Source organism: Salmo salar, chromosome 14, assembly GCF_965601325.2.
Source record: "Salmo salar chromosome 14, fSalSal1, whole genome shotgun sequence".
In the NCBI taxonomy this organism is placed as follows: Eukaryota; Metazoa; Chordata; class Actinopteri; order Salmoniformes; family Salmonidae; genus Salmo; species Salmo salar.
In genome coordinates, this window is record NC_138304.1 from 104,341,283 (window position 1) to 104,358,761 (window position 17,479).

General features: G+C 42.9%; 1 protein-coding gene across 1 annotated transcript; it reads right to left on the bottom strand.

Moving 5' to 3' along the window:
• Nucleotides 1–230: 230 nt before the first annotated feature.
• On the bottom strand, nucleotides 231–17,449 carry LOC106570712 (sodium-dependent neutral amino acid transporter B(0)AT3). Its single transcript, XM_082961364.1, has 13 exons — nucleotides 16,532–17,449; nucleotides 11,206–11,346; nucleotides 10,908–11,045; nucleotides 10,523–10,704; nucleotides 9,656–9,766; nucleotides 6,663–6,775; nucleotides 6,355–6,483; nucleotides 6,022–6,178; nucleotides 5,800–5,868; nucleotides 4,847–4,982; nucleotides 4,532–4,691; nucleotides 2,587–2,749; nucleotides 231–662 (listed from the first exon to the last, which is right to left on the bottom strand). Exons 1-13 carry the CDS (start codon nucleotides 16,680–16,682, stop codon nucleotides 375–377), a joined length of 1,938 nt encoding a protein of 645 aa, XP_082817490.1. The 5' UTR covers nucleotides 16,683–17,449; the 3' UTR covers nucleotides 231–374.
• Between the last annotated feature and the right edge of the window lie 30 nt (nucleotides 17,450–17,479).

Consider the following 17,479-nt stretch of genomic DNA (forward strand, 5'->3'; position numbering starts at 1 on the left):
AAAAGGCAGTTCCCTTGTGGTCAGTCGACCTGGGTACAATATACTATGGAGAGTCACAGTCTCTCGCGACTTCTGTTGAAGGATCTAAAATCACGCCTGACTAGGCCAATGAAATCTGTTCACTAACACCGCACTCAACGAGCTGTTTATGGCCATAAGCAAACAAGAAAATGCACATCCAAAGGTGGCGCTTCTCATGTTCGGCGATTAAAAAAAAAAAAAAAAAATATATATATATATATTTTTTAATGCAAGCAAACTGTAATCCGTTTTACCTCATTTTTTTACCAGCATGTCACCTGTGCACCGAGAAGCGACAAAGTTCTTGGTCACCTTTTACTCCAAACGCATTACACGGCTCTCTCTCCATCCCTTTAACAAACATGACCATAATTATATCCTCCTGATTCCTGTTTACAATAAAAGCTCAAACAGGAAGTACAGAGTCTTTTAGGTTCTAGCCTCTCTACAACGTAGCCTTCGTTGGCATAAGGATTCAGATCGTTGTGGAGACTGTCATTAGAGTGTCTTCCTGACATGCAGCAGATGAGTCTGTAGATGGCCACCAGGGGGATGGAGATAACTGGTACTGAAGACAGCAGGACACAGATGGCAAACACCCAGTCTGGATACGGCAGAACCTCTGTTTCGGGGAAGTTCACCTGCACAGACAGACATTTAGAATCAGAAAACGTAATTGCCCTGCAACAAATGACATCTCACAGGGAAAATCGCACCTGTTCCCTGTAGGCTGTAGTGCACTGCTTATTAGGTGAGTACTATGTAGTCATCTGACTGTGGCTGTCTCTCAACTGAAACCCTAGTCCCGCTTATCATGCACTACTATTGTATATACATTAATGATGTTGCTCTTGCTGCTGGTGAGTCTCTGATCCACATCTACACAGACGACACCATTCTGTATACTTCTGGCCCTTCTTTGTACACTGTGTTAACAACCCTCCAGACGAGTTTCAATGCCATATAACTCTCCTTCCGTGGCCTCCAACTGCTCTTAAATACAAGTAAAACTAAATGCATGCTCTTCAACCGATCGCTGCCTGCACCTGCCCGCCCGTCCAGTATTACTACTCTCGACGGTTCTGACTTAGAATATGTGGACAACTACAAATACCTAGGTGTCTGGCTAGACTGTAAACTCTCCTTCCAGACTCGCATCAAACATCTCCAATCCAAAATTAAATCCAGAATCGGCTTCCTATTTCGCAAACAAAGCCTCCTTCACTCATGCTGCCAAACATGCCCTCGTAAAACTGACCATACTACCGATCCTCGACTTCGGCGATGTCATCTACAAAATAGCCTCCAACACTCTACTCAGCAAACTGGATGTAGTCTATCACAGTGCCATCCGTTTTGTCACCAAAGCCCCATATACTACCCACCACTGCACACTCTCGTTGGCTGGTCCTCGCTTCATATTCATCGCCAAACCCACTGGCTCCAGGTCATCTATAAGTCTTTGCTAGGTAAAGCCACGCCTTATCTCAGCTCACTGGTCACCATAGCAGCACCCACCCGTAGCACGCACTCCAGCAGGTATATATCTTACTGGTCACCCCCAAAGCCAACACCTCCTTTGGCCGCCTTTCCTTCCAGTTCTCTGCTGCCAATGACTGGAACGAATTGCGAAAATCACTGAAGCTGGAGTCTTATATCTCCCTCTCTAACTCTAAGCATCAGCTGTCAGAGCAGCTTACTGATCATTGCACCTGTACATAGCCCATCTGTAAACAGCCCATCCAACTACCTCATCCCCATAGTTATTTATTTTTGCTCTTTTTTTATATATATAATCTTTTGCAGATTAAATATATATACTGCTCAAAAAAATAAAGGGAACACTTAAACAACACAATGTAACTCCAAGTCAATCACACTTCTGTGAAATCAAACTGTCCACTTAGGAAGCAACACTGATTGACAATAAATGTCACATGCTGTTGTGCAAATGGAATAGACAACAGGTGGAAATTATAGGCAATTAGCAAGACACCACCAATAAAGGAGTGGTTCTGCAGGTGGGGACCACAGACCACTTCTCAGTTCCTATGCTTCCTGGCTGATGTTTTGGTCACTTTTGAATGCTGGCGGTGCTTTCACTCTAGTGGTAGCATGAGACGGAGTCTACAACCCACACAAGTGGCTCAGGTAGTGCAGCTCATCCAGGATGGCACATCAATGCGAGCTGTGGCAAGAAGGTTTGCTGTGTCTGTCAGCGTAGTGTCCAGAGCATGGAGGCGCTACCAGGAGACAGGCCAGTACATCAGGAGACGTGGAGGAGGCCGTAGGAGGGCAACAACCCAGCAGCAGGACCGCTATAATAAGATTATTTCTTTCATTCAGATCTAGGATGTGTTGTGTTCCCTTTATTTTTTTGAGCAGTATATAAACTGTATAGGGGATTAGAAATGATGCACCTAATTACATTGATTGTTGCTTCAATCTGCAATGTTAAAGCTGATCTGAATTTAGGCTGTTCTGAGGGCAAAATGGGGGGTGCAACTGTGGAGGTCCCCGAGGATTTGGGTTTGAAAAGGCTGCGTTAGCAGTGGTGGCTCTTACATAGTCAGGATTCCATGCTGGGTAGGTGGGGTGTGTCTGGGCCTGGACGGCAACGTACGCCACCAACACCACCAACAGCATCAGAGGGCTGATGACCAACCAGCAGACTTTCCAGAAGATGTTGGGTCTACGTCCTGTCATGAACTCCAAGTCATCACTGAACCTATGGAGACAGGAAGAGGCTTTAAATCAAATCAAATTTTATGTGTCACGTGCACCGAATACAACAGGTATAGAGCTTACAGTGAAATGCTGAATACAACAGGTGTAGTAGACCTTACATTGAAATGCTGAATACAACAGGTATAGTAGACCTTACAGTGAAATGCTGAATACAACAGGTGTAGTAGACCTTACAGTGAAATGCTGAATACAACAGGTGTAGTAGACCTTACAGTGAAATGCTGAATACAACAGGTGTAGACCTTACAGTGAAATGCTGAATACAACAGGTGTAGTAGACCTCACAGTGAAATGCTGAATACAACAGGTGTAGTAGACCTCACAGTGAAATGCTGAATACAACAGGTGTAGTAGACCTCACAGTGAAATGCTGAATACAACAGGTGTAGTAGACCTCACAGTGAAATGCTGAATACAACAGGTGTAGACCTCACAGTGAAATGCTTACTTACAAGCCCTTAACCAACAATGCAGTTCTGAGAAAAATAAGTGTTAAGTTAGAAATAAAAATAACGAACAGCAGTAAAATAACAAGCAAGGCTATGTACAGGGGTAATATGTAAATGTAGGGTGAATTACAGTGACTATGCGTAGATAGTAAACAGAGTAGCAGCAGTGTAAAAGAGGGGGTGGGGGGGAACGATGCAAATAGCCATTTGATTAGCTGTTCAGGAGTCTTATGGCTTGGTAGTAGAAACCTGTTTAGAAGCCTTTTGGACCTAGACTTGGTGCTCCGGTACCGCTTGCCGTGCGGTAGCAGAGAGAACAGTCTATGATTAGGGTGGTTGGAGTCTTTGACAATTTTTAGGGCCTTCCTCTGACACCGCCTGGTATAGAGGTCCTGGATGGCAGGAAGCTTGTCCCCAGTGATGTACTGGGCCGTACCCTCTGTAGTGCCTTGCGGTCGGGGGCCGAGCAGTTGCCATACCAGGCAGTGATGCAACCAGTCAGGATGCTCTCGATGGTGCAGCTGTAGAACTTTTTGAGGACCCATACCAAATATTTTCAGTCTCCTGAGGGGGAATAGGCTTTATTTCCCACTTCACATCTGTCTTGGTGTGTTTGGACCATGATAGTTTGTTGGTGATTCGGACACCAAGGAACTTGAAGGTATCAACTCGCTCCACTACAGCCCCATCGAGGCCCCCCCCCCCCCCACTACAGGCTCAGATAGAAGAATAAGAGAAAGAGATGGAAGAGGAACAGATGAAAGCGGAACTAATGCCTCTGAACTGCAGATGACTCAAATTCAGTTTAGGGTTGCAAAATTCCAGTAGATTTTCCCTAAATTCCCAGAAACCCCGTCTGTAAGATTCCCTGATTCAGTAGGGAGTAAGCAGGAAATCCAGAGTCCTCCAAACAGGATTTTTTTTAAATCTTGGAATTTGGGTAAAGTTACTGGAATTTTGCAACCCTGTGCAGGTTCTATAACATGTAGATGATCCAGGATTAAAACCTAATCGGTCACAAGTGGATTGTGTCGGGAATCATACATTTGCTCAAGTTGTAGAAAATGCTGAACCCAAAGATTAGGTGAACAACTGCTATATTTAAAGGTTTAACAGACCAACAACAGACATGTTCCTCTGAGAGGTTCCTAGCAATCTGCCCCATTCTAAAGACAAGACACTGCGGCACAGACGTCAATTCAATGTCTATTCCACGTTGGTTCAAAGTCATTCAACCAGTGTGTGTGCCCAGTGGGAAGACGCTCATTACAGTTCAAACCAGGACAACTATAGTATTATTATGAGGCTCTTACCGTCCTATTCCGTAGATGTATGCCACAGCGATGATCTCAAAGAAGGCGATGATGAGAAAAGGAACGGAGCCCACGTAACTGTTAAAGACCTCCAACCAGTAGTTCCCTGAACCCAGACAGAATATCAGAGCCACCAGGAACGATACCAGGCAGATTATTGCTGGAGGGAAAGAAGGTGGGGAGTGATGGAGGGAGAGCGAGACAGAGAAAACAGAAGACGGCGTTAAGATAGTTTCCAAAATAACAGTGTTTCGTCACACATTGGCAATGTTGAAAGATACGAAAAATCTGATCATTTCCTTTTTTGGCTTTTACCTGTGAAGAGCTCATTGGGCATCCACTTGGGTACCAGTTTGAGGTCATGAAGGGGCGTGAGGACGCCCTCCAGATTACCAAACATGGAGGACAGACCCAGACTGAACAGCATGATGAAGAAGAGCACAGCCCACACCTGGTCAAACAGACAGGAATCACAACAACAACACAGCCCACAGCTGGTCAAACAGACAGGATTCACGTCAACAACAGCCCACACCCCTGGTCAAACAGACAGGACTCAAAACAACACAGCCCACACCTGGTCAATCAGACAGGATTCACAACAACACAGCCCTCGCCTGGTCAATCAGACAGGAATCACAACAACAGCCCTCGCCTGGTCAATCAGACAGGAATCACATCAACAACAGCCCACACACCTAGTCAAACAGACAGGACTCAAAACAACACAGCCCACACCTGGTCAATCAGACAGGATACACAACAACAGCCCTCGCCTGGTCAATCAGACAGGAATCACAACAACAGCCCTCGCCTGGTCAATCAGACAGGAATCACATCAACAACAGCCCACACACCTAGTCAAACAGACAGGACTCAAAACAACACAGCCCACACCTGGTCAATCAGACAGGATACACAACAACAGCCCTCGCCTGGTCAATCAGACAGGAATCACAACAACAGCCCTCGCCTGGTCAATCAGACAGGAATCACATCAACAACAGCCCACACACCTAGTCAAACAGACAGGACTCAAAACAACACAGCCCACACCTGGTCAATCAGACAGGATTCATATCAGCAACACAGTCCACACCCCTGGTCAATCAGACAGGAACACAGCCCACAGCTGGTCAATCAGACAGGAATCTAATCAGATACAGATGAATTTAACTGGGTTCAACACAGAGTTGTCTCTGTATTTGAACTGTTATTTTTTTTTTAAAGAAGTAATATAAAAAATAAAACAAAGGGTCAGCCCATACCTGAGAGCCAGGCATCGATATCACCGCTTCTGTGAACACGATGAACGCTAACCCAGTACCAGACGCACTCTGGAGGGAGGATGGAGAGAGATGGAAACAAGACAACCAATTAGCTTCTTTTATGCAGCGAGTGAGGGTTGAATATCAAGAAAACTTGACTCAACTCCTGAGGTCGTTTTTTTTGTTGTTGCCCTGAGGTAGTTTAACTCCTGAGTATAGTACCTGATCCAAGAAGGTTTGCAGGTCGCATGTCTTCAGGTTGAGATCGGATACTCTGGATGGTTGTGTCCCATTTAAAGAGTCAAACCACTGCTCGTAGTTTTCAACTGTTATGTTCATGTCGCCAATATCAAACTCATTGGTCAGTGCTAAGATGTTACTGTAAGTTACAACAAGAGAAACATATTGGTCATTTGTTTTGGTTGAGTTTGCATCTGCTTTTCCAGAGGATATCAAACACACAAGGTAGAATATAAAGGTTTCACAACTTGACTGCAAACTAGTTTCATGATTTAGCAAATGTTGCCAAATAAACGTCCATTTTATCACACCTACCCATTCAGACAGGTGACATAGTTGGTGTGGGCCTTGAATCCCAGGATGGCAAAGATGGGGATGGAGGCATAGATTGATGTAGCACTGTTTATAACCCCCACTAAAACAGCATCCCTTTCACAGTCATTCCTGACCAAACACACAGACAAGAAACAAAGTGAATGCAAATTATTGGTCCATGGTGGAACAGCCAGGAAGTTATGTCAAGGAAGGTGAACGGTATGGCAAATTAAAAGCCTTGGGGGACGAATGACATGCTGGACCCATAAAGGTTGATGTTACTAATAATGATTGACCATTGGGCTCACTTCTGGCTGTTGTAACTGGAGAATGAGATGAGTCCACCAAAGGCCACTGACAGAGAGAAGAAGATCTGAGTAGCAGCATCCAGCCATACCTGCGGGTCCTTCAGGATCTCCCACTGATGAGACACACAGACAGAAACACAGTTTGGAATATATTTTTTAACATTATTACAGATCAGGTGGATTGTAAAGCCACGTTACTTTCCCTCTGTCTTTCTCTCACACACAAACTGAAGCCCCTGAGCCCTTTATCACTGATGTTAACTTTTTTGTACATAATATTTCCACCAGCATTTCCTGACCAGAAATAGCTTTTGGACATCAGAAGAAGAATACAAAATCTTGATTTGGATGAAGAGTTCTGCTTCAACGAGTCGGCAGCTGTGGATGTCCTGCTCATTCCGGACCAGGCCCTCGGGACTCGAAGAGGAAGAGATGGCGCAAGAGAGGCAAACGATCTGGAACCCTGATAAAACTACGTCGGTGATAAACCGCCTCTACCCTCCGTTCTATTGGTGAACATGCTAATCACTGGAGAATAAACTGGATGAGCTCTGTTGGAGACTATCCTATCAACAGGACCTGAAGAATAGTAATATCCTATGTTTTTCAGAGTCGTGGCTGAGCAAGGACATCAAATCAGATTTTATTGGTCACATGTTTAGCAGATGTTATTGCAGGTGTAGCGAAATGCTTGGATAACATTCAGAAAAAATTCAGACTCCTTCACTTTTTCCACATTTTGTTACATTAGAGCATTATTCTAAACTGGATAAAAAATAAAAAATAATCTCATCAATCTACACACAAAACCCTATAATGATGGTGGTGGCAGCATCATGCTGTGGGGATGTTTTTCAGCAGCAGGGACTGTGAGACTAGACAGGATCGAGGGAAAGAGGAGCGAAGCAAAGTACAGAGAGATCCTTGATAAAGCAGACAGGACCTCAGGACCTCAGACTGGGGAGAAGGTTCACCTTCCAACAGGACAACGACCCTAAGCACAGAGCCAAGACAACGCAGGAGTGGCTTCGGGACAAGCGTCTGAATGTCCTTGAGTGGCCCAGCCAGAGCTCGGACTTGAACCCGATCGAACATCTCTGGAGTTTTCTTTATTTTTACTATTTTCCTCATTGTACAATAATAGTAAAGACATTAAAGATAAGAAATAACATATATGGAATCATGTAGTAACGAAAAAAGTGTTCATTCTTAAAAGTAGCCATCCTTTGCCTTAATGGCAGCTTTGCACACTCTTGGCATTCTCTCAATCAGCTTCATTAGGTAGTCACCTGCAATGAATTTCAATTAACAGGTGTGCCTTCTTAAAAGTTAATTTGTGGAATTTCTTTCCTTAATGCGTTTGAGCCAATCACTTGCGTTGTGACAAGGTAGGGTTGGTATACAGAAGATAGCCCTATTTGGTAAAAGACAAAGTCAATATTATGTCAAGAATAGCTAAAATAAGCAAAGAGAAATGACAGTCCATCATTACTTTAAGACATGAAGGTCAGTCAATCCTGAATAACTTTTAAAGTTTCTTCAAGTGCAGTTGCAAAAACAATTAAGCACTATGATGAAACTGGCTCTCATGAGGACCGCCACAGGAAAGGAAGACCCAGAGTTACCTCAGCTGCAGAGGATAAGTTCATTTGAGTTACCAGACTCAAAAATTGCAGCCCAAATAAATGCTTCACAGAGTTCAAGTAACAGACACATCTCAACATCAACTGTTCAGAGGAGACACCAGTAATAAGAAGAGACTTGCTTGGGCCAAGAAACATGAGCAATGGACATTAGACCGGTGGAAATCTGTCCTTTGGTCTGATGATTCCAAATTTGAGATTTTTGCTTCCAACCGCCGTGTCTTAGTGAGACACAGAGTAGGTGAACGGATGATATCTGCATGTATGGTTCCCACCGTGAGCATGGAGGAAGAGGTGTGATGGTGTGGGGGTGCTTTGCTGGTGACACTGTCCGTGATTTATTTAGAGTTAAAGGCACATTAACGAGCATGGCTACACAGCATTCTGCAGTGGTACGCCATCCCATCTGGTTTGCAATCAGTGGGACTATCATTTGTTTTTTGACCCAACACACCTCCAGGCTGTGTAAAGGATATTTGACCAAGAAGGAGGGTGATGGAGTGCTGCATCAGATGACCTGGCCTCCACAATCACCCAACCACAACCCAATTGAGATGGTTTGGGAAGAGTTGGTCCGCAGAGTGAAGGAAAAGCAGCCAACAAGATGGTTTAATTATTTTGATGTCTTCACTATTATTCTACAAAAACCCTTGAATGAGTAGGTGTGTCCAAACTTTTGACTGGTACTGTAGCTGTGCAGCGATGCTCCCCATCCAACCTGACAGAGCTTGAGAGGATCTGCAGAGAAGAATGGGAGAAAGTCCTCAAAATACAGGTGGCCAAGCTTGTAGCGTCCTACCCAAGAATAATCAAGGCTTTAATCGCTGCCAAAGGTGCTTCAACAAAGTACTGACCATTGTCTTTGTAACCGACTTCAGTGGCCAAATGCTCAGTGTTCCACTAGCTGGTAATCTTCTCTTTTGTTGCTCAGGCTTAGCAAGCTAATGGATAAGTTTTTGTGTACGTGATCAAACTTCAAAAATACACAAAACTCTTTACCTAGATGTACAATGGCGTGACCTCCTATGCAAAAACAAAGGACGAGGTGGAGAATCTAGCGTTTGAGATGGACTCGAGTGTCCGAGTGAACAGTGTTGAGATTCAGCCATCCTTATAGACACAGACAGACGGACGGACGGACAGACAGACAGACAGACAGACAGACAGACAGACAGACAGACAGACAGACAGACAGACAGACAGACAGACAGACAGACAGACAGACAGACAGACAGACAGACAGACAGACAGACAGACAGACAGACAGACAGACAGACAGACAGACAGACAGACAGACAGACAGACAGACAGACAGACAGACAGACAGACAGACAGACAGACAGGACTTACATCAGGTGTGAACAGATACATTAGACCTTCAGATGATCCAGGTAGGGTCAGGGCTCTCACCATGAAGATGGTTAGTACCAGGTAGGGGAACGTTGCTGTTACATACACAGCCTGTAATAAGACAGGTGATGAAAAGGTATATATATTTTTAAAGCCACAACAAACTCCAACAAAGATCAACATTCTAAAGTTGGCAGATGTTTGCTACTTTTAGAATATTGTGTTGTACATTTACATTTTAGTCATTTAGCAGACACTCTTATCCAGAACAACTTACAGTAGTGAATGCATACATTTCATACATTTTTTTTTCTTTTGTTGTACTGGCCCCCCGTGGGAATCAAACCCACAACCCTGGCGTTGCAAACACCATGCTCTACCAACTGAGCTACAGGGAAGGCCGTAGAACAGCTGATAGGACATTCAGGTCGAAGAGACGTGACTTGGGGTTTGAAACCTTTTCCATGGTATCGGTGCCTCTTTACAAACACGTGATGAACCAAGTTGCCACTTGGTTGAAGCAAGGTGTTGTATCATGAAATACATGCATCAGAAACGGGGCACACTTTTGTTTGATTTGTCAGAGAAATATCAGCAAGCTAGGGTTACCTAACTGCAGTAAAATAGCTAGCTAGCTGTCTGCTTGGCTAAAGACAGAACGTCAGCACACTGTTCTCTGGCTAAACAGATCCATCTCGTCTCAAGTCTATAGCTTAAGATTTAAATATTGGTAACTCCAGCAGCCGATATGAGACGTTCTAAAATTAGATTGGTCAGATTGAGCAAACTTTGTTCTAAAATTGCATGAAACCATATTGGCTATATCTGTTCCAGGCTTTAAAATGCAGCACACTGTCTGCCTCTCACCTTGCCGATGGTCTCGATCCCCCTGATAAAACAGATGTAAAGGATAGACCAGGCGGTAGCTAAGCTGACCACCATCCACCACTGTAGAGAGCCACTGGTCTCCATGTTAGGAGTGATGTTCAGGGTCTGACGGTACCAGAAGTAGTTGACCGGCGTGCTTTCTACACACTCCTCCACGTACCCTGGTTCAAATTATAATTCACTTTGGTCAAATTACATAATGTACACTTGCTGTTCATTCTTCAACTATGGTCCAACCTACAAACTGTGCATGGTTCCTGACAAATGAACAAATAGCTTGAATGAACTAATAATACAAATAATTAATAGAATTTACAGTATATAGCGATTTTCTACCAACTGTTGTACTCAAAGCGCTTCATACCTGTGTTGTTGTGGTTGAGGGGACATTGGCTCCAGGGCAGGGGTTCCTGGAAGGAGTTGAAGAGGTACCAGAGGACCCAGGCCAAGATAGTGTTGTAGAACAGACTCACACAGAAGGACACCACCATAGAGGCTACACCTGATGGACATGGGAGTGTAGATCAGAAACACCAAACAGCAGCCACCCACCTACTCCTGAGAGGAAGAAACAACTGCACAATTTAATGACTCCGATGAAATAATTGATTGAACCAACGTTTCAACAGCTAAGCTGTCTTCATCAGGGTTTCATCACCTACCTACTCCTCCCAGGTAGGGTGATATGGAGTTCCAGACTCCGATGCTGCCCATGCGGAGCCTCTGTCCTATAGCCAGCTCCAAGTAGAGCAGAGGCAGACCCTGAAACACCAGGGCTATCAGGTAGGGGATCAGAAACGCACCTGGAGAGAGGGGACAGGGGTCAAACACCAGGGCTATCAGGTAGGGGATCAGGAACACACCTGGAGAGAGGGGACAGGGGTCAAACACCAGGGCTATCAGGTAGGGGATCAGGAACACACCTGGAGAGAGGGGACAGGGGTCAAACACCAGGGCTATCAGGTAGGGGATCAGGAACACACCTGGAGAGAGGGGACAGGGGTCAAACACCAGGGCTATCAGGTAGGGGATCAGGAACACACCTGGAGAGAGGGGACAGGGGTCAAACACCAGGGCTATCAGGTAAGGGATCAGGAACACACCTGGAGAGAGGGGACAGGGGTCAAACACCAGGGCTATCAGGTAAGGAACACACCTGGGGAAAGAGATGTTCAATACCTAACTGTCAACAATCTAATTATCCAATTAACCCTAAACTTAAACCCTGGAACCTTATAGGCTAGTTGTTTATTTTACTCATGAACACCGTACAAATTCTCATTAAATGTACACATTTCTTTCTTATGTGATATATTGGTCTCCATAGCATTTTAAATTGTAATGGATTTGGGTCGGGTCTGAATATATTAATAAGGATTATCCAATTTTTTTTTCAATTTTCACCTAAAATGACATACCCAAATCGAACTTCCTGTAGCTCAGGCCCTGAAGCAAGGATATGCATATTCTTGGTACCATTTGAAAGGAAACACTTTGAAGTTTATGGAAATGTGAAAGGAATGTAGTAGAATATAACACAATAGATCTGGTAAAAGATAATACAAAGAAAAAACCAACCGTTCTTTTGTATTTATTTTGTACTATCATCTTTGAAATGCAAGACAAAGGCCATAATGTATTATTCCAGCCCAGGTGCAATTAAGATTTTGGCCACTAGATGGCATCAGTGTATGTGCAAAGTTTTAGACTGATCCAAAAAAACATTGCATTTCTTTTCAAAATATTGTATCAAGACCGCCCAAATGTGCCTAATTTGTTTATTAATAACTTTTCGTGTTCAAAAGTGCACTCTCCTCAAACAATAGCATGGTATTCTTTCACTGTAATAGCTACTGTAAATTGAATAGTGTAGTTAGATTAAGAAGAATGTAAGCTTTCTGCCAATATCAGATATGTCTACGTCCTGGGAAATGTTCTTGTTACTTACAACCTCATGCTAATCGCATTGGCCATTTTAGAATCATATCCTCCTCAGTCTGACGTTTCCAATAAAAGTATATTTATCTATGCATATTCACTTTACCCCTACCTACATGTACAAATTAGCTCAACTAATCTGTTATCAGACTGATAACTTGAAGTATGAGCAAACTACATGACATTTAGTGTGAAATCACCCAGGTACATTTGGGCAAATCGTGAAGGACACATTTATATTTACATTACATTTTTCTGCAAGAATATCCGTCAAATCTGTATACTTGGACTTTGATTTAGCCTTTCCATTATTAGTAGCCTCATTGTAAGTTCAAGATTTGCAAAACACACAGTTTTCATAACTTCATAACTCACCATTATTCTTGCAATATTTGTCCAAAAGGAAAAGGCTTGCTATCGCACAAGGTTAGCAGCAAAATTGTGTGACAGATATGGGAAGCCCAGCTCATTGGCTATCTAGCTAGCTTTGTTTTATCCCGATTGGTGCTTATTTGACCTCGTTACAGTCAATCAAATGAAGACCGCCCGTGTCATCGGCGTGCCATGAAGGCATCGCTCTCTGACCAAATTTGGAGTCCTATAGGATATACTACACCCCTAATGATATAGTGAAGTCTGGTTACATTCTAGGATCTCTGAGGAATAAATACGAACGTGATTTGACTGGTTGAAAACAACGTTTAGGATGAGATTTTCACAGATTCCTTTCTTTGCAAATTGAACGAGTGGAAATACAAAATTGATTGTGCATGTTATATGGACCTTTTTATAGATATGAAAAAGGATTTTATCAAACAAAATGACACTTCATGTTACCTCTGGGACCCTTGGGATGATAAATCAAAGCAAGATTTCAGAATGTAAGTACACATTTCACCTTCAGAGGTGAATTTATTAAACCTATCACTGTGAAAAAGCATTTTGTTGTTAGGAGCTCTCCTCAAACAATAGCATGGCATTTCTTAGCAGTAAAAGCTACAGTAAATTGGAGAGTGCAGTTATATTATCAGCTGATATAAGACACTTACAGTTGAAGTCGGAAGTTTATATACACTTAGGTTGGAGTCATTAAATCTCTTTTTTCAACCACTCCACAAGTTTCTGTACAACAAACTATAGTTTTGGCAAGTCGGTTAGGACATCTACTTTGTGCATGACACAAGTAATTCTTCCAACAATTGTTTACAGACAGATTATTTCACTTATAATTCACTGTATCACAATTCCAGTGGGTCAGAAGTTTACATACACGAAGTTGACTGTGCCTTTAAACAGCTTGGAAAATTCCAGAAAATTATGTCATGGCTTTAGAAGCTTCTGATAGGCTAATTGACATCATTTGAGCCAATTGGAGGTGTACCTGTGGATGTATTTCAAGGCCTACCTTCAAACTCAGTGCCTCTTTTCTTGACATCATGGGAAAATCAAAAGAAATAGGCCAAGACCTCAAAAACAATTGTAGACCTCCACAAGTTTGGTTCATCCTTGGGAGCAAATTCCAAACGCCTGAAGGTACCACGTTCATCTGTACAACAATAGTACGCAAGTATAAAAACCATGGGACCACGCAGCCATCATACCGCTCAGGAAGGACTCATGTTCTGCCTCCTAGAGATTAATGTACTTTGGTGCGAAAAGTGCAAATCAATCCCAGAACAACAGCAAAGGACCTTGTGAAGATTCTGGAGGAAACAGGTACAAAAGTATCCATATCCACAGTAAAACGAGTCCTATATCGACATAACCTGAAAGGCCGCTCAACAAGGAAGAAGCCACTGCTCCAAACCCCCTCATAAAAAAGCCAGACTACGGTTTGCAACTGCCATGGGGACAAAGATCGTACTTTTTGGAGAAATGTCCTCTGGTCCGATGAAACAAAAATACAACTGTTTGGCCATAATGACCAATGTTATTTTTGGAGGAAAAAGGGGGAGGCTTGCAAGCCAAAGAACAACATCCCAACCGTGAAGCACGGGGGGTGGCAGCATCATGTTGTGGGGGTACTTTGCTGCAGGAGGGACTGGTGCACTTCACAAAATAGATGGCATCATGAGAAAGGAAAATTACCTGGATATATTGAAGCAACATCTCAAGACATCAGTCAGGAAGTTAAAGCTTGGTCGCAAATGGATCTTCCAAATGGACAATGACCCAAAGCATACTTCCAAAGTTGTGGCAAAATGGCTTAACAACACCAAAGTCAAGGTATTGGAGTGGCCATCACAAAGTCCTGACCTCAATCCTATAGAAAATGTGTGGGCAGAACTGAAAAAGCGTGTGCGAGCAAGGACGCCTACAAACCTGACTCAGTTACACAAGCTCTGTCAGGAGGAATGGGCCAAAATTCACCCAACTTATTGTGGGAAGCTTCTGGAAGGCTACCTGAAATGTTTGACCCAAGTTAAACAATTAAAAGCAATGCTACCAAATACTAATTGAGTGTATGTAAACTTCTGACCCACTGGGAATGTGATGAAAGAAATAAAAGCTGAAATAAATCATTCTCTCTACTATTATTCTGACATTTCACATTCTTAAAATAAAGTGGTGATCCTGACTGACCTAAGACTGGGAATTTTTACTAGGATTAAATGTCAGGAACTGTCAAAAACTGAGTTTAGATGTATTTGGCTAAAATGTATGTAAAATTCCGACTTCAACTGTACATGTACCGATGTGTTGTTTCTCTCAAATCTGCATTCGTAACATACGGATTTGCATGATTTACTACTGCCTCGTTGATGGGATGCCTATCCCTAAGAAGGCTTGTAGGTTGGGTTGGGTAGGGAAGGGGGTAGGGTAGGGGACTTGTTAGTAAGCATTTCACGGTAAAGTCTACACTTGTTGTATTCTGCGCATGTGACAAATAAAGTTTGATTTGATTCTTGATACCATTTGAAAGGAAACACTTTGAAGTTTGTGGAAATGTGAAATTAGTTTAGCAGAATATAACACCTTAGATCTGGTAAAAGACAATACAAAATAAAAAATGTGTTTAATTTTTTTGAATCATCTTTGAAATACAAGAGAAAGGCCATACTTTTATAGGAGTCTAGGGGTAATTTAGAATTTGGCCACCAGATGGCAGCAGTGGGTGTGCAAAGTTTCAGACTGATCCAGTGAAGAATTGCATTACAGCACAATAAAACTATGCTGCATTTTATCTCTGGGACTGTCAGGATGACAAATCAGAGCAAGATTACTGAATGTAAGTACATTATTTACCTTCAGAGGTGAATGTATCAAACCAGTTGCCATGATAAAAGTGTTTTGTTGTTGTGCACTCTCCTCAAACAATAGCATGGTCTCTTTTCACTGTAATAGCTACTGTTAATTGGAAACTGCAGTTAGATTAACACAAATTTGAGCTTTCTGCCCGTATAAGACATGTCTATGTCCCGGAAAGTTGGCTATGGTATACAACGTCATTCTAGTCACATTAGCGCAGTTTAGCAACACCGGGACACCGATCCCGTAGAGGTTAAACCCGCTTCCAGTGTTAAACCCATAGTGATTGTTTAAGACCTAAACATCAGCCAGGTGTTGTAGGAGAGCCTATGAGAATAGAAGCCTGATGTTATAGGAGAGCCTATGAAAATAGAAGCCTGGTGTTGTAGGAGAGCCTATGAGAATAGAAGCCTGGTGTTGTAGGATGGCATATCTTAGATAACACTTCTACGCCACAATCATGCAGTTTCTGTTCATTATGTATTCAGATATATAAACCGAGTAGATAATGTTTAACTACTGTCAGTTACTCTGTATCCTCAAACATGATGTAGTTGGTCTGTGCAGTACATATTGATACAACATGGACAGAAATCACAAGATTGAGGCTTGAAGGTTTTATCTAAGAGATGAATGTCCAAGATGTTAGGAGTTATCTCTCATACCATTATAAAATAATCTAAAAATACACCATAGAAAACAAAAATGCATGGAGTTAAAATGTTAAATTGAGAGAAAGTTTTAACATGAACAAAGTTGTAGGGGAAAAACTAAAGAAAATAAGTGTAAAAGCATCTATACCCCCTCCGTAAATCTGGCAGAGGTAGGGGAAGCGCCACACGTTCCCCACTCCAACAGCGAAGCCAATGCAGGTCAGCAGGTACTCTGCCTTGTTGTTCCACTTGGGTCTCTCCTCTCCCACCTTGTTGTCCTCCATACCCTCCTCTGGCATGCTCAGCTCTCAGCAGTAGTTTAGCTCAGTAGTAGATCAACCTCTGGTTTTCAGTTTAGTCCAGTGTGTTTTAGCCCGAGGTTCTAGCACTCTGAACCAATGCTTATTCTGTAGCGTGAACACAGTTATTCAGTTGTCCACTTGAATTCACTGGTTGGGTGTTTGTATCTTCACTCCAGTGTCTGATCTGAAACACATGGTTAATGTGTGAGAGCGCTCTACGAGTCTCCTGTGTTTTTCCGTGTCCACTGTAGTTTTCCAGTAGAGTGGTGTACAGTAGGTACAGCCGATGTGAAATGGCTACCTAGTTGTAGTTGTATTTCCTTGCTCTGCTTTTGTGGAGCGACGGGGTAAAGATGCTTCGTGGGTGACAGTTGTCGATGTGTTCACAGGGTCCCTGGTTGAGCCCAGCTTGGGGAAAGGAGAGAGACAGAAGCAAACACAGTTGCATAGGGTCACAGGGTCCAAGTCAAAAGTGCCAATATCAGATCTGACGAGAGTGTAAAGTTACAGTAGCTAATTTGGGTTAATGGTCAATGTGTGAGGGAACTCTAACAAGTCTCCAGTGTTTTCCTATGTCCCTGTAGCTTTCCAGTAGCCTCCTTGTCAGACCCTTGGTGGTGTGTAGTATGAAGATTCCTTAAAACCACCACTTCGATAGAGCTACGACCGAAAGTTACTTTTTGTTCGTAGCAGGTTAGGAGAACTTATGCAGCAGGTTACGATAATTAGATTAAGGTTAAGAAAAGAGTTAGGGTTAGTGAAAATGCTCTCCTAACCTGCTACAAAAAGTCACT